General features: G+C 40.2%; 1 protein-coding gene across 1 annotated transcript in view; it reads right to left on the reverse strand.

Moving 5' to 3' along the window:
• Positions 1-26017, reverse strand: part of LOC122888174 (protocadherin Fat 3) — a 65147-nt gene that overhangs the window by 23440 nt on the left and 15690 nt on the right. The window contains exons 7-33 of the mRNA XM_044222240.1: positions 22122-22183; positions 20654-20968; positions 19069-19279; positions 17598-17669; positions 15972-16108; positions 15117-15392; positions 14732-14942; positions 14333-14547; positions 13959-14117; positions 13700-13821; positions 13363-13545; positions 13108-13222; positions 12712-12993; positions 12081-12431; positions 11302-11475; positions 10516-11046; positions 9173-9537; positions 8645-8798; positions 7919-8026; positions 7596-7779; positions 7082-7302; positions 5909-6361; positions 5172-5306; positions 4640-5033; positions 3519-3715; positions 362-515; positions 16-249 (exon numbers count right to left, since the gene is read on the reverse strand). Coding sequence (XP_044078175.1) covers positions 16-249; positions 362-515; positions 3519-3715; positions 4640-5033; positions 5172-5306; positions 5909-6361; positions 7082-7302; positions 7596-7779; positions 7919-8026; positions 8645-8798; positions 9173-9537; positions 10516-11046; positions 11302-11475; positions 12081-12431; positions 12712-12993; positions 13108-13222; positions 13363-13545; positions 13700-13821; positions 13959-14117; positions 14333-14547; positions 14732-14942; positions 15117-15392; positions 15972-16108; positions 17598-17669; positions 19069-19279; positions 20654-20968; positions 22122-22183 — 6015 coding nt within the window. The remainder of the gene's footprint in view (positions 1-15; positions 250-361; positions 516-3518; positions 3716-4639; positions 5034-5171; positions 5307-5908; positions 6362-7081; positions 7303-7595; positions 7780-7918; positions 8027-8644; positions 8799-9172; positions 9538-10515; positions 11047-11301; positions 11476-12080; positions 12432-12711; positions 12994-13107; positions 13223-13362; positions 13546-13699; positions 13822-13958; positions 14118-14332; positions 14548-14731; positions 14943-15116; positions 15393-15971; positions 16109-17597; positions 17670-19068; positions 19280-20653; positions 20969-22121; positions 22184-26017) is intronic.

The raw sequence follows: 26017 nt of genomic DNA on the forward strand, positions 1-26017 counted from the left end.
ATCAAATCAGCTTACCTTCATCAGGGTCACTGGCTTGCAGCCGGGTAAGCAAAGCCTTGGGGGCGGCATTCTCATACACACTAGCTAGGTAATGAGTAGAGGAGAAAGAGGGGGCATTGTCATTCACATCCAGCACTTTGAGAGAAATGTCAGAGCGGCAGAACAGCCCTCCTCCGTCAGTTGCCTGGGCAATGAGTTTGTAGTTGGGCGTCATTTCTCGGTCCATGACAGTGGCCGTGCGCAGCTCACCTTGGGACACAAGTGGAGAGGTGTATAAAGCTGTAGAAAAGACGTTTAATCTGTGATGTATATATTTTTTTGATCATACAAAAATCTAAAGAAAAATAATAACTGAATGTACCAGTGTTTGCATCCATGTAGAAATCTTCAACCCCAATGCCAAACAGTGAATATTGGATCTCAGCGCTGGAGCCTGAGTCAGCATCTGTTGCGCCCACTGTCAGGATGCCCTTGTTAGTGGAAATGTCCTCAGGAAAAGAGGCACTATACACAGCCTGGCATACACACACAGAGATATACAAGCACAACGTGAAACGATACTATCTGAAAAAAAAAAATCTGTCCAACACATCAGAAAACACATTCAACTGTTGGGTGCTGCATCCATTATCCCTGCTGACAGAACCAGCACAACAAAGTGCCCTTTTCTGACCCTGCCTCCACTCCTGCCAGTGACTACCTATAGAAATTAACTCTGTGACCTCACTATTTTGTTGATCATAGACCAGCACAATGGAAAAACTACTATATCCCACCCTGAGTTATCCTGTAAATGATTTAATTATATTTAGAGCTTAAATGATTAGTCGATTAACTGATTAGTCAGTCGATAGAAAATGAATCGCAAGTATTATTATAATTAATAGTTTATGTCAAATTTTCAAGCAAAAATGTTCAAACATTCTCTGGTTCCAGCTTCTCAAATGTGAGGATTTACTACTTTTCTCTGTTTTATATAATTGAAAACTGAAAAGCTTTACATTTTTGACTGCTTGTCGGACAAAACAATACATTTTAAGACGTCACCTTAGGCTTTAGGAAATTGTGATTGTTAAAAAATGTGATTTTTCCACTATTTTCTGACATTTTATAGACCAAACAATGAATTGATTAATTAAAAAAAAACACAACAGCAGATTCATTGATAATGAAAACAATTGTTAGCTGCAGCCCTAAAACAGCGGTCATCAAACAATTACCACTGCAGCTGCTGATAATACTGCTTAAAACTAGCATACTTGATATTGCTAGTACTACAGCTACTACAAATACTACTGCTACGCTTGCAACTACTTATACCTCTAATGTCACTAATAATGCTAGTACTCTGAAGGAAATTCTTGTGAGCTGGTCAACTCTAACGATGAAGAAGGTTTCAGGAAACTCAGGATGTCTTAAACAGAAGTATTTATTGAAGCTCGGCCGAGGAGACTGGTGACGACAGTACAGAGTAGAAAAAAAGTGCAGTGTCAAAGCCAAATCTCAAGATCCCTTCTTGGTCCACAATATTTATCTCTTTACTGTCCCTATAGAGTCTACAATGTACCCCCTACAAGGTCATTCTCTACTGGCCTAAATATGTGTAACCATCTTATTGGATGTTGAACTCTAATGCTTACCTAAGTCACGTTGGAATTATGAGGTCACATGTATTACATTCTAAGTGGAGACAGTCTGTATCCATCTAACTTGAGACAGAGAACACTGTCCTTGAGTGTCTTGGCAACGGAACTTGCTGTCGTCATGCACATGGAGGAGACAGCAGAATGAACTATTGCTATAGAGACAGAGGCAATTCTGTTTCTAGGACTGCAAGTGACCCCAAGCATGAAATATGTATGACCTGTACCTACTACCTTTTACCTACCTAGGTCCCTTTAAGAAAATTCCTTCACAGGTACTAGTACAACAGCTGCTGCTACTACTTCTACTACTACCACTATAATTATCACTAATATTTCCTGTATTGCTTCTACCATGACTAATACTACGGCTAGTAGCAGAAGTGGCAGTAGTATGTGTACTTTTACTGCCATTACTGTTGCTACCACTACCACTACTTCAAGTAGAAATGCTATTGCTACTATTATAACTACTACTACTACTATTACTACTTAATTATTGAAAAACATGAGAACAATGTGCTATAGTACAGTGCCTGACTCTTAATGTGTTTTCATACATTTGATGCTGCTGCCGTGCAATGCCAGAGTAACCACTTTGTAGCTACACAGGCCTGACTTGTCTAAGAACAGACAGAATACAAGAGAATAGGGAAACAGGGAGGATTGATTTCAAAGATAATTAGTAAGAGTTTAGAGAGAGAATGAAAGTTTCTCAACTAATTATGTGAAATTGAAGAATTGCAGATCACTACTAAATGAAAAGCGATATTCCCAAAAGACCGCGCAGCCCAATTATCTTCCCTTTTCACAGCGATTTTCCTCTCATAGATCAGCTTTTGACATAGTATTAACGCTAATTTTAGGATAAGTGTTAAAGTAGCAACGTAGGAATTAACACACTGTTTGATTGTTGTTGTTTTGTTTTTTTTACTGATTCATGTCATTTGTTTGTGTAAATTCTGTCATTTGTGTAATTTAAAGGGCACAGTTCATCCGCTTTTGACTGTGGGCATTTTGAAGATTACTATACACTATATAAAAGCACTATGTAAAAGCCAGTTTATAGGGAGGTTACAGTACATTCTTTGAAATATACAGTTTGTTTGAATTAATTCACATTGAGTCTGTACTGAACAAATCCTGTTCTACTACAGCCCCAGAGGTTGGCTTTTTTTACAAAATCACACATACAGTATGGACATTTTAACATTATTCAACACAATCACTTTCCACCCTAAAATTACCGAAGAGGAAGTTCATCATCATGGGAATATCAACTAACTAATTAATACTATGACAATGTATATTCACCATCAGGTATTGCGATTGACAATGATAATGTAAATATAGCATTAAATAATTAAATAACTCATCATCAGTTAATAATTCATGCATTCATTCATATAGCTTTGTGTTTAGTATTTACAAATGGAGGAGTGCAGTTACTGTATGTTGCCCCTCAGCTTTTTCATGACTTGTTTTATGATAACACAAAAACTTGTTTTATAATAACACAAAAATAATTGAATTTACTTGATATATATATATATATATATATATATATATATATATGTGTGCCCCTTTTCAACCATGTTTAACAAAGAAGCAGTCAGTCTATAGCCACAATAACTTACCTTTTCGCAAATATTTACTATACATTGACTGTATTATCATACGATATATTCAAAAGGCTTGTATTCTTTCTATTTTTAGACAAAACACTAATTGGAATTTGGTTAGCCTGGAGACAAACGGATAAAGGCAGTTACTCTACCATGAATAGTAGTTCATCTTCCTTTCTACAGTCTGCTCTATGTTTGTTTGCTTGGAATATTTTTATTTTATCCATTTCCATTTGTCTGTATCCCTGACCTGGTTGCAGATGGGACTATTGTCGTTGGCATCCATGACGGTAACTTCCACTGCAGTACGAGCGACATATAGGCCATCGCTGGCTGTGATGTTGAGCAGATACCAGTCCTGCTGCTCACGATCCAGCAGACCACTCACGTAAACCTTCCACTCTCCCTGCACCAGGGCCAGGCCAAACACGCCTCGCGGGTTTCCCCCTGGAGATTAAACAGGTGAGGATTAAAATGCTGACACTACACAGCAAAGAAAGACAATGCATTGTAACAGACTTGTGAACAAACTAAAAGTCTTAGTCATTCACAAGATGAATAAGCATCATCTCCCCACCTACCAACACACACACACACACACACATATTGCAGGTACCCTTTGGCACAATCAATAAACATCTATCATCAGAGTGTAAACCAGGCTAGTGGTATAGCAGCAATAGCCTTTTAAACTTTTAAAATTTGACCTTTATTACAATGCTTCCATTAGGATTCCATCAGTATTTTTAAATGCCAGAACACGAGGCCGAAATATATCATCCTCAGTGATTATCAGACAGTGTTATGTGAATGGAAAACATCAAGCTCAGTGTCAAGGTGAGTGTTTTTGCTGGACAGCCACACAATGTTTTTTACTACCTGCATGAAAATGGAGTGACCACACAAAGTCACGTGCCAGTGTTTTTTGGAATTCCAACTACTAATATACTAATTTTACATAGTTTCATAAAAATAATTTAAAGCAGGAGTTATGTTGGTTCTATTGAAAACTAAACTATATAACATAAACTATAGTTTGTTACTAAACATTTTTCTCTCACTTAAGTTGTATCCTATTTGAGAAATAAAAATGCAAATATACAGGGTTTCTCTGCCTTGCTTGAAATGTTTTGATGTATAATGCATACCTTGTAATATTCAAATTAAAAGGAAATCTAAAAAACAAAAGGTTAGTTGTGTTTGACATTTGAGTTCAAATTAATTTAATATTTGACCTTTAATAATAGCAACCCCATTAGGCCAGTGAATAATTTTTATGCAACACAACCTCATCTAACTGCATGAGGGACAATTGTTGCAGCACAGAATGTGTTGAACTACATTATGTTATTGTACTCTTCATTTCCTCACCAGTGATGTAGAAGTTGACGAGGCGGTTTTGATCTGCGCCGTCTTGATCTTTAGTTTTTAGAACAGCTACCACCTCACCGAGGGGATCGCTCTCCTTTACTGCACCCCGGTACAGCTCCCTCTCAAACCGCGGCGGGTTGTCGTTAACGTCGGACACAGTGATGGTTACCACTGTGGTGGAGGAGAGAGACTGTAACTCCCCCAGATCAGAGGCCACTACTTCAAAGCTGTAGCTGGAGCAGGCCTCATGGTCCATCTGACTCACTGTGGTGATCCAGCCTGTTTTACTGTCAATAGCAAAGACGGAACTTGAGGCGATGGGGTCACCGAGGGAGCGAGCGTCTTTTGTCATGTCCAAGTTGTAGGTAAGCAGAGGTCCGAGGCTGTAGGTTACCTGCAATTTAAAAATTCTAATTAATACGGTAGCGTTTTCAAAGCATCTACAACTATCCGAACCAAATAACTGTAGTGACAAACGTATTTGTAGCAAAATACAAAAACAACAAAATACTCAGTTGAACTTGTCACACACCTGTCCATTAGAGCCCCAGTCTGGATCAAGTGCACGTACTTGGACCACTCTTGTCCCAACTGGCATCCCCTCCATCAATGTGGCTACATAGGTGTTAGTCTCAAACATTGGCTTGTTGTCATTCACATCTAGGATCTGCAAAATGACCAATCTTCACTGAATCAGTCCAACAAAGTTTAAATTCTACTGAAAAGATAATGCAAATGAACTTGGCATTTAAATTGTGTTACATTTCTTTATAACAGTCTTTGAATCATTTCTGAATTGTACATTATAAATCATCTACAACAACCACTTTAAAAGAAATGCATTTATTTTTTGAATTGTAAGTATTTAAGCATGCACTTTGAGATTGTATTTGCTCTCATGTTTTGGAAACATGTTTTTAAATTTTCTTTATTTTGTACTGTGTGAATGGAAACCACCTTGTCAGTCATCAAGTGCTAAGCGAAACGCCTTCATCAGTGTTAAAAGATCCCTGATCATATAGTTTTATGGGCTGTGTGCGGCCACTACCACAACCACTTGTGTTTATTTTGTCTGACTCATTGCAATACCTTTTGACAAAGATTGATTATTTTCAGGCTGTTTGAGTGCTTGAAAAACTTCAGTTTTCTGTAGTTTTGTTATATTTTATTTGATTGCGCTCAAAGTCTGAAATAAAGATCAAATTCAATTCAAATGAAATAATAGGAAACAAAAGGTTAACTGGCTCTTTGTTTAACTGTATCACCAACCTTAACCTCCAGGTCTACAGCGGAGACAGACTCGATCAAGTCTCTTCTTGTTGTTGCTGCAACCTTAAAGCGGAAGATGCTGATCTGTTCATAGTCTAGAGGCTTGATCAGACGGATCAGACCTGTTTCCCTCTCCACCAGGAAGGTCCCTCCCTGGTTGCTGTCGAACGTCTCTCCTCCGACTGCAGTGAAGAACCCGGTCTGTCCAGGGCCCATGTACACAGACCCCAGGGCTGTTCCTACAGCTGTGTCCTCGGGGATGGTGAAGGAGTACTGAGGCTGGCTGAAGGAGGGAACAAATGCATCTGGTGGGACGACGTGGATGAAGGCTGACACCAGCGAGTGTTTGGCCGGAGAACCGCAGTCTGTGGCTTTGACAAAGAAGGACAGCACAGTCCCCTGGAGGTGGTCCACAGTGCTTTTAGTCATCATCCAACCACTGTCTGGCTCCACCTGGGCACCAGCAAAATCACAATGCCATTTAAATCAACTTTAGAGACAATAATCCTACAGCAGTAATAGAGCTTACATCTTTGACTCTCAGTCTGAACTCTACTGCAATAGAGCCAACAGGTTCTTACTGTTTTAGGCCTGTTATTTTCTCTTAATGGCCTCTGGCTTGAACTGGGTAGGATTTTTGTTTTATTTGGTGGTAAATAATGTTATATGAGCTTCCACTTGATATCTATTTATATTTATATGCTACAACTACTTTTTCTATATTCATTCATATTATGTTTATACTACAGCTTTTTGTTTCATTTACAGTCATAGTTGTTTATTTGTTTGTTATTTAATTGTGTTTCCCCTTTGAACAGCAAAAACTGACCGAAGCATCAATCGTAATGTAACATCATTTTGATTTTATGAGTAAAACTTTATAATTACACTTAATAGATGGCTATTAATTCTCTGAAATGGGGAGGAGGTATCAGCTGAGAATATCTCTTAATTGAAAATCAAGGTTATAGCATTGATTAAGAGTTTTAATTTGGTTTACTCTCGTTAAATAAATTTGTAGAGTTCTGGTTAGATTTTTGCATCTTTTTCTTGAGGTAACTGAGAAGATGTTTGCAGCTCCATTAAAACTAAGCATACAGCTATGTAGTGCAAATATGTTTTTATAAAGTACAGTAGTCTAAAGTATAAAGTTAAAGGGCAAAACGTACTGACCTCCAGCACATCAACCAGTGATAGGCGAGCCTCGCTGTAAAGGGAGTAGGTGATCCTCCCATTAGACCCAGCGTCAGGATCAGTGGCTTGGATCTGTGTGACCAGAGAACCTTTGGCAACATTTGCTTTAATGCTCATACGGTACTCCACAGCTCTGAACCGAGGAGCGTTGTCATTCTCATCAGCAAGAACCACTCGCACTGTACAAAACGATGCACGGCCTGGAAAAATAACATAATAACATGAATATATATGTATGGATTCATCAAATGGATGTAGTTTTAATAGACAAAATTTGCCTTTTTCAACTGTTGCATTCACTCTAAGTCATTCTGCAGGGTAAAATTTAATGCATCTGTAATGTGAATATGCTTAAATATTCATTCATCTTCAGGAGTGTGGGATGTTATTATACAAAAGCTATCATTTTAGGCGATACCTGCAGTGCATTTACCAAAAACATTGACCACTCATGCATTACAGTTAGCTAAATGTTTGGCCTTCCAGATACTACCTCCACCATCCAGGGCCATAACAGTCAGCACCATGTCCTTGTTAAGAGGATTTTCTCTGTCTAATTTCTGAGCAGTGTATATGACACCATCTGCATCAATGGTGAACTGAGTTTTCCCCAGGTCATTTATGAAGGAGTAGCTGATCTGGCCAAATAGCCCGGAGTCCTCGTCTGTTGCACGAACCTGGAGGTCCATACAGAGATTCATAAAATAATGTCAGATTGATCATTACAAGGTTCTACAACATCATTCATGGTGGAGGTTTCCTATTAAAAGTCCTCATGGAAACATTACTGAGTGAGTAGTGAGAAGGCAAACTTACTTGAATGACCTTTGACCCTGGAGGGGCATTTTCTTGGACTTCAGCCAGGTAGAACCTCTGGCTGAACACTGGACTGTACAGGTTGGCTCCCAACACACGTACAATCACCTGGGGATCACAATCATCGTTATGATCGTCATACCACCATCATCATCCTCATGTCTTCTGACATTTTGTTTATGCCATCAAAATAATAATCACTGGCTGATTTGTCAAACATGATCACATCATCGTGGCATGCAGACCAGCAGTAAGAGCATCAGGCTCGTGACAAAATGGTGTTTGATGCAGCTGCAAACACTCATATCTCTCTGACAAATTATTGTGGCGGTACGCTGTCTTCACATCATGTCAGAAGAAGAAGAAGAAGCAAAAGAATGGGGTGACATGTTATTACTACAACATATAATGTGGACTATCAGAGATGTGGGATATCAGAGTCCCACTTGTAATTACCACTAAGAGACAGATGTGAACATTTTTTTCCAGTTGGCAGCTCAATCTCATAGTAAATCCGATATGACATGAACACACATTAACCTCCAACTGCAGAGCTGCTCAGCAGCCAGTGGTAGAAAATAGCAGTTGTACTGGACAGCTGCAAATGTGTGTAACAAATTTGAAGCAAGAGGTTGCTAAAGAAGGTCACTCGGCTTTCTGTGTATAAACACTGCAAAGGTTAAAAAAGAGCAAATCAGTTGACAGAACTAAATTGTAACTGCTCACCTGAGCAGTGTTGGTGAAGACTCCATCGGACACAGACACATTGAGTTGAAACGAGAGTTTCATGCCTTGTCTCCTCTTGTTAGACAGACTGAGCACCCCTGTATCTGGCTCCATCATAAAAGTCATTCTCTCATTCCCAGAGAGAATACTGTACCTGAAGGCAAATCAAAAAAAGAGTACAATGTTGATTATGTTGTACAATCGTAGAAAAGGTTTCAGTCGAGGGACTACACCGTATTATGTTGTACAACATTATTTTGCTCAGAAGTTGCTGGAAACACAAGTATCTATTTTTTCTTGAGAAGTGCTGAGCCAAAACTGCTTGAGAGAAAGACAAATAAAAGATTGTGTGAGTGAAAATTACTTTACGATTTTTACAACCGAAACACAAAAACAAGATTGCCTGGTAAGCATTGTGCTTTTCTAAACATAATGAACTGATTCAACTGGGTTCAATGGGGAACCATGTACAAAACATTACGGAGAAAACACCAAACTCAAAACTTTTTTAAACTTCTTTTTTCTTACCTCAACCTATGAGAATCACAGATGTCAGCATCCGACGCCTGAACACAAGTCACAAAGTGTCCTTGGGGAGCCAGCTCGTTGACAAAGGCCTCGTACAGCGCTTGGGTGAAATTAGGTGGGTTGTCATTTGTGTCAGTAACAGTCACAGTGACACTAACATCACTGCTGAGGGCAGGGTCTCCACTGTCCGTCGCTCTGACAATGAAGTTGTAGCGCTGGATGAGCTCATAGTCAAGCAGGCGTGCCGTGAATACCAGTCCGCTGTTACTCTCAATGTGGAAGTAGTCGGTGCTGTTGTAGATGTCAGATAGGATCTGGTAACTCACCACGGCGTTCTTCTCCGAGTCTTGGTCCTGGGCAAACACCTACAAGGAAAGTAACATTAAACTTTGCACTGCCTCATGCATAATTTAAGATCTGATTTGTTTACCCTGACATAATAGGTACAGTACCCACACTGAGTCCAAATGAAAAAGTAAATAAAGTTCTGGGTTTCACTGAGAAACTGGGCAATATTGTATCTAAAACCACATCAAAACATTGTCAAGCATCCGGCACTATCATTTTGTTGAAGCACAATACTTTAAAAACAAAAGCAGACAATTATGTTGTCCATGCAACCATCAGTGTGATGTTCATGTTGAGGTAGAGGATGCAAAACTCTTTGAGACTGTTTGATCGACTGTTTTTTAATTGCAGTAACAAAATAAAATAGTTTTCCTCATTTTAACACAAACAAAAATCTACTGTCTTATGTAGGTGACAAAAAACTAATTAATATACTCAGTGTTAAGTCTGCAATGTATCAGTCATTCAAGGCATAGAGATAATCAGTGCTACTGTATGATGATAAGCCAGAAGCCCACAACCTACCTATGTGGTGAACAATATTGCAATACCACTGAGCAAGCCCAAGTGTATTTTAAAGCATGATAAACATTCATGTGATCCAATATTTTTAAATTGTTTTCTTATAATTCTTGTTCAATTTAATAATGTAGTCAAATAAGGTCAGTAATCTATTTTTATGACTGGCTAAACTGTTCCAGAAATCAAGGAATTCAATCATTTGGTGTCTTAGAATTGTCTTGTGCAAACATGTTCCTTAGTGCAGCAACAGCACTGGTCTATTATTGGCTAAAGGTCAAGAGCTTCCACTGGGGAATTTCTAGGGAAATATCACACTATCTTCTCATAAATAAATGATTTGGCATCTAATATACACTCACAATACTGTTGAAGTGAGTCTTAGGTGTAAACAATCATTCAGTAAGTGTAGACACTAGAGTGACTCAATAAACAAAGACACACACACACACACACACACACACACACACACACACCTGTAATACGGTTGTTCCAATCATGGAGTTCTCAGCAAGCACAGAGGAGTATGAGGGGTTCTTGAACAGCGGCGGGTTATCATTCACATCCAGCACGACGATGTCTACATCGACCTCAGACTTTGCCCCAGTCAGTGTATCTGTAGCCTTCACCGTTAACCGGTAGTACTGCATGGTCTCATAGTCTAACGGATAAATCACACTGATGATTCCTGTGTCAAAGCCGATGTCAAACTGGAGGGAAGGGTCTCCATCCGTGATGGTGAAGATGACGCTCTGGCCTTCAGGACTGGTGGCATTGATACACAGGACAGAGGTGGAGACAGCCACATCCTCTCTGACAGTGACACCATAGAAGGGCTTGTCAAACACCGGCATGGCTTTATTTACTACAGTAACAGGCAGCTCCACCTCTCTGGACAGAGGGGGGAAGCCACCATCAGTGGCCACAACGACCACCTTGTACTCTGCATTAGATAAGTCTGCCTCAAAGGCCCTCTTTAAGGTCAGCTCTCCTGTCACAGGGTTCACCTGCATGGAATATATAAATACTTGTTTGTAACATAAGGAGCATAAGAATGTACAAACACATGACTTTTCAAACGTATAGCCCCCCATAAGAAATTAAGAAAACATTTAAGAGCAGGAAAAGGTTTCAGTCGTAGTCATCTGGACACTGTTTTCAGTGTTTTCAGATGACTACGACTGAAACCTTTTCTACGATAGAACACTCCTGGACGAATGATGGACTACACTGTCTTAAGAGCAGGAAATTGAAGCTCTCACCTGAAAGTTCCTGTGCTGCTCCTTAAGGCTGTAAGTCACTTCTCCATTCCGACCGTAGTCTCGATCAATGGCTGAGACCCTGAAAATAGCTGATCCTGGCTCTGCTTCCACTTGCACTGCAGCGTAGTAGGGGAGGTTCACAAACTCTGGAGCATTGTCATTCACATCCTCCACCTAGAGAAAGAACAGTTATCTTAAGAAAATCCAAAGGGGTCATTGAAAGAAAGAAAAAAAAGAGACTTTGGTGGGAACTGAGGGCTTAAAGAATCAGTCCTTAACATTTGGTAACAGGATCAGTAAACACTGCTGGTGTTGACGATCAATGTCATACTACGCAATTATGGTAAACAACTAAAATACAGTAAATGTCCTACACATCATAGTAAAGTATAGATCCTAACTAACCTCTTAACTTTTCTTTCTCTTTGTGTAGCTTATAGAATATATTCTCTATCTGCTTGTGCCAACATTTTATTGAAGCCACCAAAACACCATGTTCGTTAGAGTTGTACCCTTACAAAAAATCAAACATCAAACAAAATTGCAAAAGTGAGACACCAGACATACAGGAATGTCAAAGGGTATGAATGAGTTAATAAGGTGCTTCACAAAATAAACACACATCGTGTGTTATATAAAACTAACTTAAGAGACTAAAAAGAAAGACATGTACAGTAAGAAAGTAAGAAAATATGAGTCTACATTAAAGTGGGAAATAAGACACAGGAAAGTAAAAAAAAAGTATGCACACACTTGTATACACAGATTTCCACACCCACCTGAACTTGCACAGTCACCCTGGCAACCCTCAGTATCTCATCTTCTCTGCTGACCTCCACCACCAGCTCATAACTCTTTCTCTCCTCTCGGTCAAAAGGCACACCAGTGGTGAGCACCACTCCGCAGGTCGGCCGGATCGTGAAGCGTCCATCGGGGTTCAGCAGAGTGTACTTTAGTGGCTCATTGAGGCGGTGGCCAACTGTGTTGACAACAGTCACTAAAGTGACATTGGGTATGTTCTCGGGGATGGAGGCGGAGTAGACCGGGAAGGTGAAGAGAAGACCACTGTCTATAGCTTCTCGGACAAGCACTGTGACAGACGCCATGCTGGAGAAACGTCCATCCCATACCTTAAAACAAACAAAAACAGAAGGGTAGGAGTGCCGGGGGCATGGAGACCTAGGAGACCACTCATCTACCTGGGCAGAAAACCCTGCGTCAACTAGCTGAAGTATTCTACATTAAGATACTGAATAACCATGGGCTCTGTATGTAAACTTCTGCAGCTGATCCTGTGCTCTGGCCTCCCTGTGGAAATCATTGATATGAAAGCCAGTCTAAGCCAACTGCATGCTGTTTATCTAAGCTAGTGACAGAATACATAGAAATTCTATGAGTCCAATCACTTACCTTCACATTAAAGCGGTAACGGTCTTTATTGAGGTTCTGATTTATGACAGTCACAACTCCAGTGTAGCGCTCCACAGAGAAGTACTCTGCATTGCTGTCCACCAGAGAGTAAACCAGCTGGGGGGTGATGGACTTGTCAGGGTTCAGGGTGAGGTCAGAGGTCATATCGGGGTCAAACGCCTCAACCCTAAGGACCTCGACGCCCATGTAGGTTGGCAGGAGGAGTACTGTCTCATAAGTGTCCTGTGATAACTTTGGAGGTGAATCATTGATGTTGATCACCTAAGACAGGGTATACACGGAGTGAAAATAATGTCTATAAATAACATAAGAATCAAAGTGAGTCAAGAGTGGGTTATGAGGTCGTGGAAGTTGATTCATATGTCATTTATTTACCTTTATAACCACCTCTGCTGGGCTGTCAGCACTCCTAGGAGGCTGACCACTGTCTCTAACATGAACCCGGAAGACAAACTCAGAGAAGGTCTCATAGTCCAGACTGGCAATCGTTCTAAAAAAATTTAAGAACCATTCAAATAAATAGAAACCCAATATTTGCTCCAGAAATTATGAGATAAATCAGTTTATAAGCAGGTGAATCAGAAATCTTCAATAGTGATGCAGTTGGGATAGTTTCTACATGTCACCTACCGAATAGATCCAGTCCCGGAGTCCACGCTGAAAAACATACGAGCGGTCTCATCTATGATCTGGAACACTAACAGGGCGTTGTGATTACGGTCCCTATCGGTCGCCTGGATGACTAGAGGGTTACCATCCTCTCCCAGGACCACACTGTTGACTGGAGCAGCCTCACTGACTGCGCCCACATACCTGTTAAGGTCGAAAGATGACACCACTGTAAAAGAGGAAAGCTATACTTGAATCACTCCAGAAAATTACATGTTGTCAGGACTCAACGCGGCTCAGCAAACAGCATATGAGCATGTCAGTGCCAAAGCTCTGCTCTTTTGACCACCACTGATACCTGATTTGTTGGAAGACAGGTGGGCTATCATTGACATCCCCCACCTGGACGATGACAGTGGTGCTGGCCTCCACTCCAGCCATGCTCAGGGCATGCACCACCAGAAAGTAGGATGTTGTTTGCTACCAAAACAAAGAAATGCAATTAGTAAAAGTACTATCTTTAAATTCCATGAGTGAAAACAATCATGTCAACACTTAGCTTTGGCATAGGTATAAATTAATACACCTACTACATTGAAACACAAGCATTAACAAACCTCAAAGTCAAGTAGTTTGCGTGTGCTTATTACACCAGTATGATGGTTGATGAAGAAGCAGTGCTCCTCGTTGCCCCTGGTGATATCATAAATGAGTGCTGAGCGGCTGAGAGCGCTAACAGTGGTCACGTGTGTTCCAATAGTGCTGTTCTCCATTATCTGTGAATACCATGACATTGGTGATAAAATTTTAGGCACTTTGATGAGTTATGTGCTCAATTTCATTGATGATATTTACTTACTGTATATCAGTCTAATTATTCACTATTCATCCCTCCTACCATCTTCCAGCCTTTCCTTATTCCATCTATCTCTCCCTTCCCACACCTCTCCCCCATGCACCCATCCTTTCAGTCAGCCATCTCTCTCTTTACCTCAGCCTGATACTCCTTCTGAGAGAATTTGGGGTTGGAAAAGTCGGAGAGTATCAAGGAGATGCGAGCTGAAGCTGTGGCCATTAATGGAGGAAATCCACTGTCTGTGACACGCACAGTGAGGGTGTAAAAGCCTACAGAGGTGAGGTCCAGATCCCTAGCAATGAAGATAAGGCCTGTGGCATTATCAATGCCAAACACACCACCGGTGTTACCTGAAAGTAGCAGAAAGGTTACAGACATCAATACTGGTAAATACGAAAAACAGAATTTTAATCCCAATTTGTTCTCCTGTGTCAGTGTATTGAAAAAGCCAGTCAAAGTTCAAACCACTGTTAAAACAGTATAAAAGAGAGACATAAAAATAATAAACTTCTTTACTATCAGATACCATCACACCTGCTTCCATAGTATAGGTGAGTTGCCCGTTAATCCCATTGTCTTTGTCTAAGGCTGTAACTTGTAGTACAGAAGTGCCTATGGGAGAAGACTCATAGGCCACAGCATCATATACGGTGCTGGTGAAGTAGGGAATGTTATCATTGGAATCCTCCACCGCCACCAGGATACGAGCCAGGTCACGGTTAAAAGGAAATTCCTGATCCTTGACCTGGAGCGAAACGAGAGATGAATATGAATGGCACTGTAGGAGGTGATAAATGAAAGAAATCAGCTAAAATGAAGTAAGGCAGGAACAGCTGCCAATAGGAGCATCATTTACACACAGACTCATGCTAACAGCCAACCAAGCACACACAGAAACACATATTATTTCCATACTTACCATAATAGTGAGGATGTGCTGTGTTCTGGCCTCGTAGTCCAACCTGTCTGCAGTGTAGACAACTCCCGTACCAGGATTGACCCTGAACAGTCTCATACTGGCTGGGTCTACACTGCCATAGATGGAGAAGCTCAAACGGGCACGCTCGTCCATGTCTGAGGCTCTAACCCGGAGTAGCTCCATGTCAACTGGTACATCTTCTGAGACACTGACATCATAGGCTGGCTGTGAGAAAACTGGAGGGTTGTCGTTGCTGTCTAGTATTCGGATGAACACCTGAGCGACAAAGAGAGAGAAGGGGAGTTTAAAAAGTCAAAGGTAGGGAGTAGAATTGTGCTCAGTATATATAAGATAAAAGCCCTGGTGTTGAGTTAGCTTTGGTGACTGATAACATTTGATGCAGTTGTAGGGTAGTGTTACCCCTTGACTTTTTTATTTGCAAGGTGGAGATACCAACATTATTTACACTAAATCTCTATAGTCAAAGCAATAGTAATTTTCAAGCTGGGCAGGGTGTTTTCTAAGAGGGATGTGGGCAATTTTTGTATTTATACAAACACTTGACCTTTACTTGCCCAAGCTAATCCCATTAATCCACTGATATCAAGGATTTCCCTTTCAAGGCAGACCTAGTAGGCAGGCCAAGACAGCAGGAGCACAGGAAATGCCAAAGACAGAGCAACAAAGCACATTTCATAGTCAGCGAGAGATAATTTCAGAAAAAGGGAGTGCAAGCGTAGGAAGGAGGAAAGCTGAGAGTAAACAGCTCCCCTAGGAAGAGGTAACAATAATTTAATTTGATGTGGGTCTGGAGTGTATAAGAGGCAGTGCACAACAAATCAAATGTGTGTGTACCTGTGCTGTGGCAAAGTTGGTCCCATCTGTCACCTGTATAGACATGTTGTACACAGACTGCACCTCTGCATCCAGGGGTTTGGCCACAACTAGAGTCCCAACCCCCACTTGAAGGTCAAACTGCATGTCAAAGCTCCCTGGAATCACACACATACACACACATAAACACATAGTTCACACAGAGTTTCAGTCATTTAGTATTCACGTTGTGTGTTAAACTCAGGTGCTCTAAGTTATTACTGTGTAATTGTTTTGGCCAGGTGCCTGTGTCTGGAGCCGGAGGGTCTGTGAAATAAACTGAACTGAAATGCAATGCAATGTAGCACCGAACCCACTTGGCAGCCGCAGAGCTGTTAACAGCCAGACAAACATCTGTCTTATCACTCCAAAACACAACCCATCTCACAGATCAAAAAGCCTGCAGCCGGGTCTTTTCCACGGGTGGTGAGTGTACAGTTTAGAAGCTTAATGTTTGATTAGAGTGAGGGAGAGGATTGATGTGTGTTAGGTATTCAGTACCATCCTTCGTCTCATTCCAGCTTCTCTCTTGAGATATCTGGGAGCTTGAGCTCTCCTCAGCATATGAATACTGATTGGGCATTTTTCACACAACCACTGATGCGTGTTGAGTCGGAGCAAACCACGGGGATTGGCTTCTTTTTTTTCTGGAGGAGAGGTTGGTCAATATTACACTGCAATCTTACAGCATCAAGAAAAACTGAAATCACAGTCTGTAGTCTCTAAATTAAAAAAGAGTACAGTTTCTTTCCTGTCTGTTAGAGGTGCCTCTAGGTCAGATAAACTTCAGATTCAGTTTTAGTATTTTTGGTAGCAAATGTATTTTACGGACATACAGCAATACTGAACAGGTAGTTATATGAACAGTTAATTAATAATTACTCAGTTATGTTTTGTCTTATTTTAAGATAACAGCCTGAACTGCTGTCAGCAGATAAGCAACAGACAGGACTAATAACTCAAAGGTGCCCTGTGGAGTTTTGATCAATAGTGAGGCAGTAGAGCAATTTTTTTGACTGAGTCCCTGTATTGTTTGTATCACACGTTCTACCAGAACAAGAGCCCATATAAATGCTATGACACACATTAACGACAACCAAAAAACTACAGACATACTGAAATTGATCTCTGGGAGGAGTGAGAGAAAGTCAACTATTGCAGAAACATCAGTGACACAGAGTAGGATTTATTCTAATAGCAATATTTTTCTTTTCCCCTGTCGTCACAAAAATATGTTGGGTTTGTCTGTAACTGCAGAAAGATCATCAGGCAGACTCATATCAAAACTTAACATCACATCAGGTATTTTTTCAAATAGATTGCACTGCAATTAGAGGCCGACTGTGTCACATCACCTTCCCATTTACTTTCCAGAGTAGCAGCATAGTGGCTGAACTAATTATATGAACTTGTCCCGCCTGGGCAGAGATAACAAACTGTTATATGTGCTGTTTGTGTGGAGCTGTGTGAGAATCTTTTTTCAAGCTCAGATCAATCAATACTGCCTTTGGCTAAACAAGGTCCTGGCATTGCATGCTGCACTTTCTGAATTTCTTCAAACCTGGGGCATTTGAGGAAGAGGTGTGGCAAAATTAGCTTTGACCAGACCTGTGTCAAGTGAGCAGTTTCTTCCACATGCATTCTGCGGAATGTAGAACATTTCTCTGGCGAGCCGTCCACCTTAACAGTGAGAGAGAGAAAGAAAGAGAAAGAGATTATTAATATTTAGGGAGTCAAAGATATTCTTGTGATCAAAGGTTTGCATCATCTACAGTATATATAGCACTCTGCCAAGTCGAACTCTTGACGTTTTTCATATTTATGTATATTATTGAGTAATGTAAGTGGACTTTTCATCAGAATACTTTAGCACAGTATGGGAAATGTGAGTCATTTATGGGTGATATTCAAGTCCAGTACTTGAAGTTTTAGAGAAAAGATAATCACCATGCTTTCACTTTTTGTGAAAAAAATATGTAAAATATTAATGAGCTTCTCCTGCACAATTACTCCACTGATGTCAACAGTAAGTGTGGGAGAGGAAAAAAACCCTACATTTGCATTTTCTGTATCTTTGATGTGTGTGACTAAAGAAGAACAATCAAGTAATCAACTAATAATCAACTCTTTTTCATATTAACACCCAAGTAAGGGAGCTGGATCTCTACAATGATTTGTTTAATCAGAACTGCTGAGCAGCAATCAATAATGAGCTATTCACTGATTATCCTTTCAAAGACTTGAATCAAGGGGGCAAGACAGAGCTCCCCAATTTTAAATAGGGCAGACATGTATAGAAGCATAATGCTCCTGAGAAGATTCATTGTTTCCACCAGAGCCATGCATCAACAGAAGCCATTATTTTATTGTCCTTTGTTTGCCAGCTTGCTTTTGGCAAGATAAACCATTGAAAAGTGAAATGTTTCATGTAGACAATGCATTTATCTTAATCTCAACTACAGAATGTATCAGTGGCCTTTTCATTTTAACAAGCAAATTTTGATTATGAGAAATATCCACTACAGGTAACTTTCCAAAAACTTTCAGCAGCACTCTCCAGCAGCGAGAGGTAATAGAAATCAACTGAAATCTGTCCAAGTTTTGTGGAGGTCTGTGAGGAAGCCTGCAGTTTCAATCAAGAAATGTAACATTCGTAACCTTTTACATTGCGTGGTGTGAAATGCATCGCTTCCAGTGTGTTGGTTCCGCCTCACAGATCTGACCCAAAAAACGCCAAATAACATCTCTCAAAAGCATTATCATGATCCGCCACCATACAGATGGATATATAATTTAAATTTAAATTCAAAATACTTTATTCATCCCTCAAGGGGCAATTCAATCTGTTCTGGAATAAAACAAAATGTTTTTTTAATATATAAATTAAAAAATGTGGATACCAGCTTTACATACAATTTGAATATGACAAATGAGGAGAATCATTTTGTTAATTTAAATTTTTTTTTCAGTTGATAAAAACCCTGAATAAAGGCATTTGAATTTACCTGACAGCAAGAAAATTCTGAATATGGATTGTTCTCTGGCCTGTTAAATTAGTATCGTACGTTCATTTTCTTACCGATGATATTGAACCAGACAGGTGTGCTCGACTGGCTGACAGCGACTACCCCCACCGGCTGAGCTACAGCAGCTGTCTCCGAAATAGAGAAATTGTAGTACCTCTGGGTGAAAAGTAGGGGCAGAGGTGAGGGGACAGGTTTGCGAATCCACTCTACATGGAGTTTGACAGTAGACCATAATGGGGGATCACCGCTGTCCTCCGCTTTTATCTAAGAGAAGGAACAAAAGTGAGAAACCAAACATTCAGCAGACATTTGGGAATTTACACAAAACGCAGAAACAATGATAAACCAGACTGGAAAACAGAAGATTTCAGCGGTGAAAGGAGTAGATTTAATACAATGTACCACTACACTGGATCTGGTATTCAGGGCAAGTACACATCGATAATGTATTAGAATTCTGGCCTCTCCTCTTCACACATATTGTCATAACTATATGGATGAGATCTTTATTCATCTTCTCTACACTGACACAGCACCTACATTTATTTACACCTACACCTCAGCGACAACCTCCCTTCCATAAATAATATTTTTGTGAACCTCAAAATTGATCCCAGCAATTCCAGTTTAATGGGATGGCTGTCCCTGCCTGACTTCAAATAACTTGCTCTGCTTTTCACACACAAAATAGGAAATGCATTAACCAAAATAAATCAACTAAATCTTTGGAGGAACCTACATATATGAGAGGTAATTGTAAAATATGCCGTTATAGGTGGTGCTCACTGAAGACCAGAACCTGTGAGCCAAATACATTATTTGAACCATTATTTGTTTAGAGAATAGTGTTACCCTGAAAATAAAGAAATACAGTTGAAAGGGAAGAGATTGGTGTGTTTGTTCTCCTTGTCACTGTAGAAGGCTGCTTCCACAATTCAACTACAAACTCTTTTCCACTGAAATTGAGCACAAGCACAAGAACAAACTCCAAGGGCACATAGGCGTGACCAACTAATCAGTGAATCAGATGCATAAGAAAAATCTGGTGTCTGCATCGCATGCATAAAAGGGGCTGGAGCAGGATGAATGCATTGTTAGTAAGAAGAATTTTGTACAAAAATTGCAATTTGTACTTGTGTTTGGGATAAGATGAAGTCTGAATGGGGGAAACACAAGTGCCATGCCAGAGTATCAAAAATGCTGTTCCACCTAATGTGCATAAACAACTATAGCTGTGCCACTCCACCCACATTGGCACTTTTGAGTTCATTGGTCATGGAAATACCAAATGTGACTGTGTTTGCTCCTGTCAACTTTGCACCTGCATGAAAGCAGAGCCCTATAAAACAAATGGAATCCCAACTGGCTATGAATTTAGATGTAATAAGAAACAGGAATTGGAAAAGTAGCAACACAAAAGTGGAAATAGAGGAGCTCTGTGCTTGAAAGAGGTCACAGTCTTATCCCAAGTCAGACCATCTGTAGTCTGTAATTAAGACTATAGATTTAGTGTCATGTTTGCTATATTGCTAATGAGTGCTATAAGCTATTTTGGCTGAAATCTCTCACTAGCCAAGTTTAGACCAAACAGCACTTAATTAAAAAGATCATGTTTAAAACCTTGTATATGAAACTCACGGTGAGGATATCATAGCTTCCCGCTGTCACCATCTTCTTTGATGACACCATAGCAGTCCTGGGGTCAATACTGAACTTTTCATCCTCATTACCATCAACAATGCTGTAAGTGATGTTGCCATTGGCCCCGAGGTCCCGGTCATAAGCAAAGACACGGTAGACCGGTTCACCACGTTTGTTGCGGTCTCGCTCAGTCAAACTGATGCGGTAGGTGACCTCCGGGAAGGTGGGCGGGTTGTCGTTCTCGTCCTCAATGTGAACTATGACCCACACAGTAGACTGGCGGGTGGTCACTGGGCCGTCTATAACTGTCACCTGAGGAAAACACACAAGTGTATGAGCACACATTCAAAAAGACACATATCAGGTAGTCATGGAGATGCAGAGTTGTCTCTGGAACAAGTTCCGTCACATGTGTGGGATTTTATTTGTGAGTGCACACATTTATCATAACATGTGAAATGTTGGCTCCCACTGTGTGGCAATTGCTATGGAGTGCAGGACCATGTGGGGCTGAGCTCACGGGTAATCTCTTTGTATTATTGATCCACTGGAGGCAGAGACAGAGGTCTGATCACTGATCAATTGGATTAGATCAGGGTGAACACCACTGCTGCCAGCCTGACTGCTCACTAGACTATTAATTACAAACAGGCAGCATAGACTGGCAGGCGGAGCAGTGGGTGGCATGCATGGACTGGCATTCCGATTGCAATCTCAGGACAGAACAGGACAGGACAATGGAACACCAAAGACTTCTCTGCCCCCAATTTTAAACTCCTTTTAGGTGTGAATGTTCAAGTATATGATGCTGTTAGATGCAAGCTTCTTTTCTACAACTTTTGCTGCTTTCATTTTGTAGTGTGTTGTCATACGTTGGGTTCTTATTAAGTACTGGAGCTGAACAAAGCAGCGCAGAGAGTTATTCAGTCTAGACAAGTCAATCGGCAATACAGAAAAAAAACACAAAGTTGCAATACTGTGGGTCAACTGTGGGTTATTTCATTCCATTTTGCAGAAGGGCAAAGTGCTTGTAAATTCAGCAGCATTTAATAAGTTGTAAGAAAAGTCTAGGGAAGTAGAAGTTTGCTCGTGCCTCTAACGTCGAGAATCTCTCTCTGATTATCAGGTTCATCTGCATGCAGAGCAGCAGGAGCAACAGAAATGGTAATCACGGAGCTATCTGTATGCCCAGTGTCTGCGCTTATCAAATGCTGGGAAGACCAACTCCTCTCCTCCCCGTTCCCGTCCTGAGTAGAGAAGATAACCAATGATGAATGATTGCATTTAGAAAATCCTAAACCTGGGGCCCAAATCTACCGCCATTCATCACAGTTTATGGAGCCTTGAGGGCCTGCCAGGGTTGTCCTCCACCCTGTCTCTGTTAATAGTGGACTGTGGCAGGTGGCAGGGAAAGATAAATAATAATACTATAAACCCATAAACATTGTTCAGGTTTTTTCTGTACCTCTAAGAAGTGCTCTGCCTGTTGTTCTCTGTCCAGTTTCCTCGCGGTTGTTGTGATCAGCCCTAAAAATCGTAAAAGAGCAACTTTAGATTACACAAACATAGATTTGCAGATGGTTGATAAAGATTACACTTTGTGTCTTCTCTTAATTTAGTGTGAATACAACTTTCATAAAATATTCATCACCTCTCAACAAATTTAAAGCCAAAATTGTTTCCAATTAGAAAGTCTTCCACTTAAAAATGAGCAGGTGCGTGCACGTGTACACAAAGAAATATAGCCTGCAGTCTTGGCAGAAATGATGGCTTTTGACACATGTTCATATGGCACTGTATAGCTGAAGGTCATTCAGTTGGCCAGCATGCCACCAGGACAGAGGGAAAGGAGCGAGGCCATTGATTATAGCTTTGATTGAACCACATCATTCAGATGATGGTTTGACAAACACTAGCAGGCAGCAGTGGAGATCACAGACAACCACAGTTCCATTTTCCCCTGACATTTTTTGTTCTCTCTTTTTTGTTCAGTGTTTTCTTATTTTGTCATTTGCTTGCTAGCTCACTGTCATTCTACAACTACAAAGACGGTCTCCACACACACACACACACACTCATACAAACACAGACACAGTTTATGTCAATCAATCAATAACTTTGCAAGTTAAACTAGTGAAAAGCTCCCCAGACATCATTCTGGCTAGCAGGGAAACAAGGGGAAAAATGCAGGCATTAATCCATAAGCAGATTCAGCCCATAATATGACTTTTGTTTTCCAGAAGAAATTAATGTTGTTGATCACAATCCTTGTATATTATTCAACATCTCATGAGAGCATCCAAACAGTGAAATGGGCACATTTCTCATGGTCTGGATCTATTTTACACACAAATACAAATGCACAGAGAAAATGCACTGATAATACAAGCACTGAAATACTATTATTTTGTTTTTGTTTTAGAAAAAGAATACATCCGTCTGCTGTAGCATTCTTATTTTCATTCACAGTATGTGCACAAAGTACTCTAGACAAGATGACAGAGTTACTACATGCATGTGCAAATAAAAACATCCATACATACAGTATATATATTCTGAAATCACTGCTGTGTGGATTTTTTTAATGTGGAATTATTATACTGAATGTGCTTAAATGGTGATAATGTGTTTGTTTCAGTGTAATGAAGCGTTGCAGTGAAGTAGGATGATTTTGGATGCTTAAAATATCTGTGCAGTCAATGCTCAATGAATAGACTAAAACCATGACACACACACACTCACACTCACACACTCTCGTGCTTGCACATATCACAGTGTCACCTTGAGCTTGCTATGCAGGCTAACTTCAATTAAGCAAATTAGGAGTAAATCTAGAGCAGCGGTCACAAGCTGTAGGAGAGAGACTGGAGGGGGAGGGGGGGCTTGTTCAGCAGAACACAGCGCGAGTAACAACTCTGATAAAAATCAATGATCTACTGCTCGCAGCACATCTGCAGTTGGACAAGCCGCCGTTTTAATTGGACATGAGAAAAAAATAATTAAAAATCCCCACCCACACCTTCACACACACACACAAAATGTATGAAATGGTCCAGTGGCCTGTTTCAAATCTTTAGACTTCTCCTCCTTCCTATAAAATACTCAGTAATGTCACTTCATAGCCTACTTCTTAGCTATATGAGGGGAATAGCATACATTTTCTAACTGGAGCAACAATAAAAATACAAACTTGAGATTTCAAAATTCATACTTATGTTCATTGTTGATCATGAATATTGACTCAAACACGTACAATTGACTATTTAATATCCTGGTACAACAAAACCAATACAATCCAATAGTGGATTGTAAAAAAAGGTCACACAGTCACCATGACAGCACTCAGCAAACATGCATGCTTTTATAAGAAGCGTTCCATCTAACACCCTGTGTCAACACTTATCTGTTCTGTTTTCACCCCCAATGGAAATAGACTTCACTCACAACCCCAGAGACTAACAGACAGCACTGTAAGCTGTCACAGGACATTAACACACTTTGCACTCATTCAAAGTTCTGCTTCAATACATTTTGCGAATTGTTGCAGTACCTCAAACCCATCAAATTGACACTTCCAGAGTGAACTTGAAAAATGTATTACTTTGAACCACCCCAAACCTAGTTTTGAAAAACAATTTGAAACTTGAAGGACTTTGCCAGAAGTTCCGGTCATAGTGTGGCTGACAGCCGCTTCATGAAAGCAAATCAATCAGTTTTGTTTATTCATCTATCCAATGAATAACTATGGTGCATGGAAAGTTTGTGACTGGGAAACAGTGAGGAGTGATTCTTATTGAATGCATCTCTCACTCATGCATGTCTCATTGCCAAACTAATAGACTGACACTGTCAGCCACATCATTGTGAAAATTATGGTAATGATGTATTGAAATTCACACCTTGTGATTGTGCCTTTCTAAAACTGCGGAATATACTGTAATATATCCACACAAAAAATCAAAAATTTTCACATGTTATTTACTGGGCTTCAGTAAGCTGGTGGGAGCCAAGTGTGGCCTCTGAGAGAAAAGATTGCATGAAACATTAAAAACCAATTGCTCGGTATTGCAGTAAAAGTTAATTTATCGCATACTGAAGAAGATAGTCATTACTATGAGTTCCCTTGTATATAATTAATGAGTAACAGATAACAAAATACTGTGGGTCTTTGACAGAGACAGACAGCAGGGCTCAGATGGCTAAAAACTCTCCCATGGGGCACACACACACAAAGGCAAATTATTTTTATACAGCTGATAGGTATGTGTTGTGGTTCACACAGAGGCATGAACACATGTGGATACACATTCGCATGTGAGTTTCATACTGTATGAGGTGGCATCATCTTCATCGATTCATTGCGACAGAGCTGCCCTCTCACACACCGCTGTAACCAATAAATCAATTGATTAAATTGTCACATAAACTCTCTCTCTCTCTCTCTCTCTCTCTCTCTCTCTCTCTCTCTCTCTCTCTCTCTCTCTCTCTCTCTCTCACACACACACACACACACACACACACACACACACACATACACACACACACACACACACACACACACACGAATCATACATACAGCATTTGGATGTATGAAGACTTGTAATCTGCTGAAAAACAAATCACCTCAGTGTGATTTTGCCACTGTGTTAATGACATTCACATCTGATGGATGCCTCAACACAGGCACGGCAACTGCTTATTACAGCTAAGAGATAAACGACCTGAATCATATTTTATTCTCAAGGACTCTAAAGGGTGTGTGTGAGAATGCCTGTATGTTGGGTACAGTTCACATGTTATTGAGTGTGCGAGGACAAATATGTCTCTACTGGGATCAATATTAGCCTTTCCCTGCATATTGTCAATATTATATATCCACGATGCTGTAATGCACAAAAGCATAGAGGAAGAGAAATGGAAATACGTACTTTGATTTACAAACGGAGTGAACATGCAACAGCACACCATTAGGGAATTCCTTCTACCGTAAGCTTGATAACTGACATGCTGCATGTTACATATAGGCCATCAGTTTTTGATCATTACATTGACATTTCTTTGAATATAGAATACAGGTTCCTGTAACATGTGAAATTTGCCTTTTTGTTGTTTACTGAAAGACTCATAACATAATCTAGGGCACAGACAGAAAAGACTTCATTTTTTTCCCCTCTGGATTTGAATAAAACATTTCACCTCTTCAATAATTCTTTAATGGAAGCTTCAAGCAAAGCTTGTTCTGAGAATGAATGGGGCCCTCCCTAGACTTCAAACTTGGCAGCTAAAACTGAAACACATCTAAATTTATTTGCTTTAATAATGTTTGTATTCTGTACATATATAAAGGTAATTCTTCTCATT

The sequence above is a fragment of the Siniperca chuatsi genome, linkage group LG14 (genome assembly GCF_020085105.1).
Source record: "Siniperca chuatsi isolate FFG_IHB_CAS linkage group LG14, ASM2008510v1, whole genome shotgun sequence".
NCBI lineage: Eukaryota > Metazoa > Chordata > Actinopteri > Centrarchiformes > Sinipercidae > Siniperca > Siniperca chuatsi.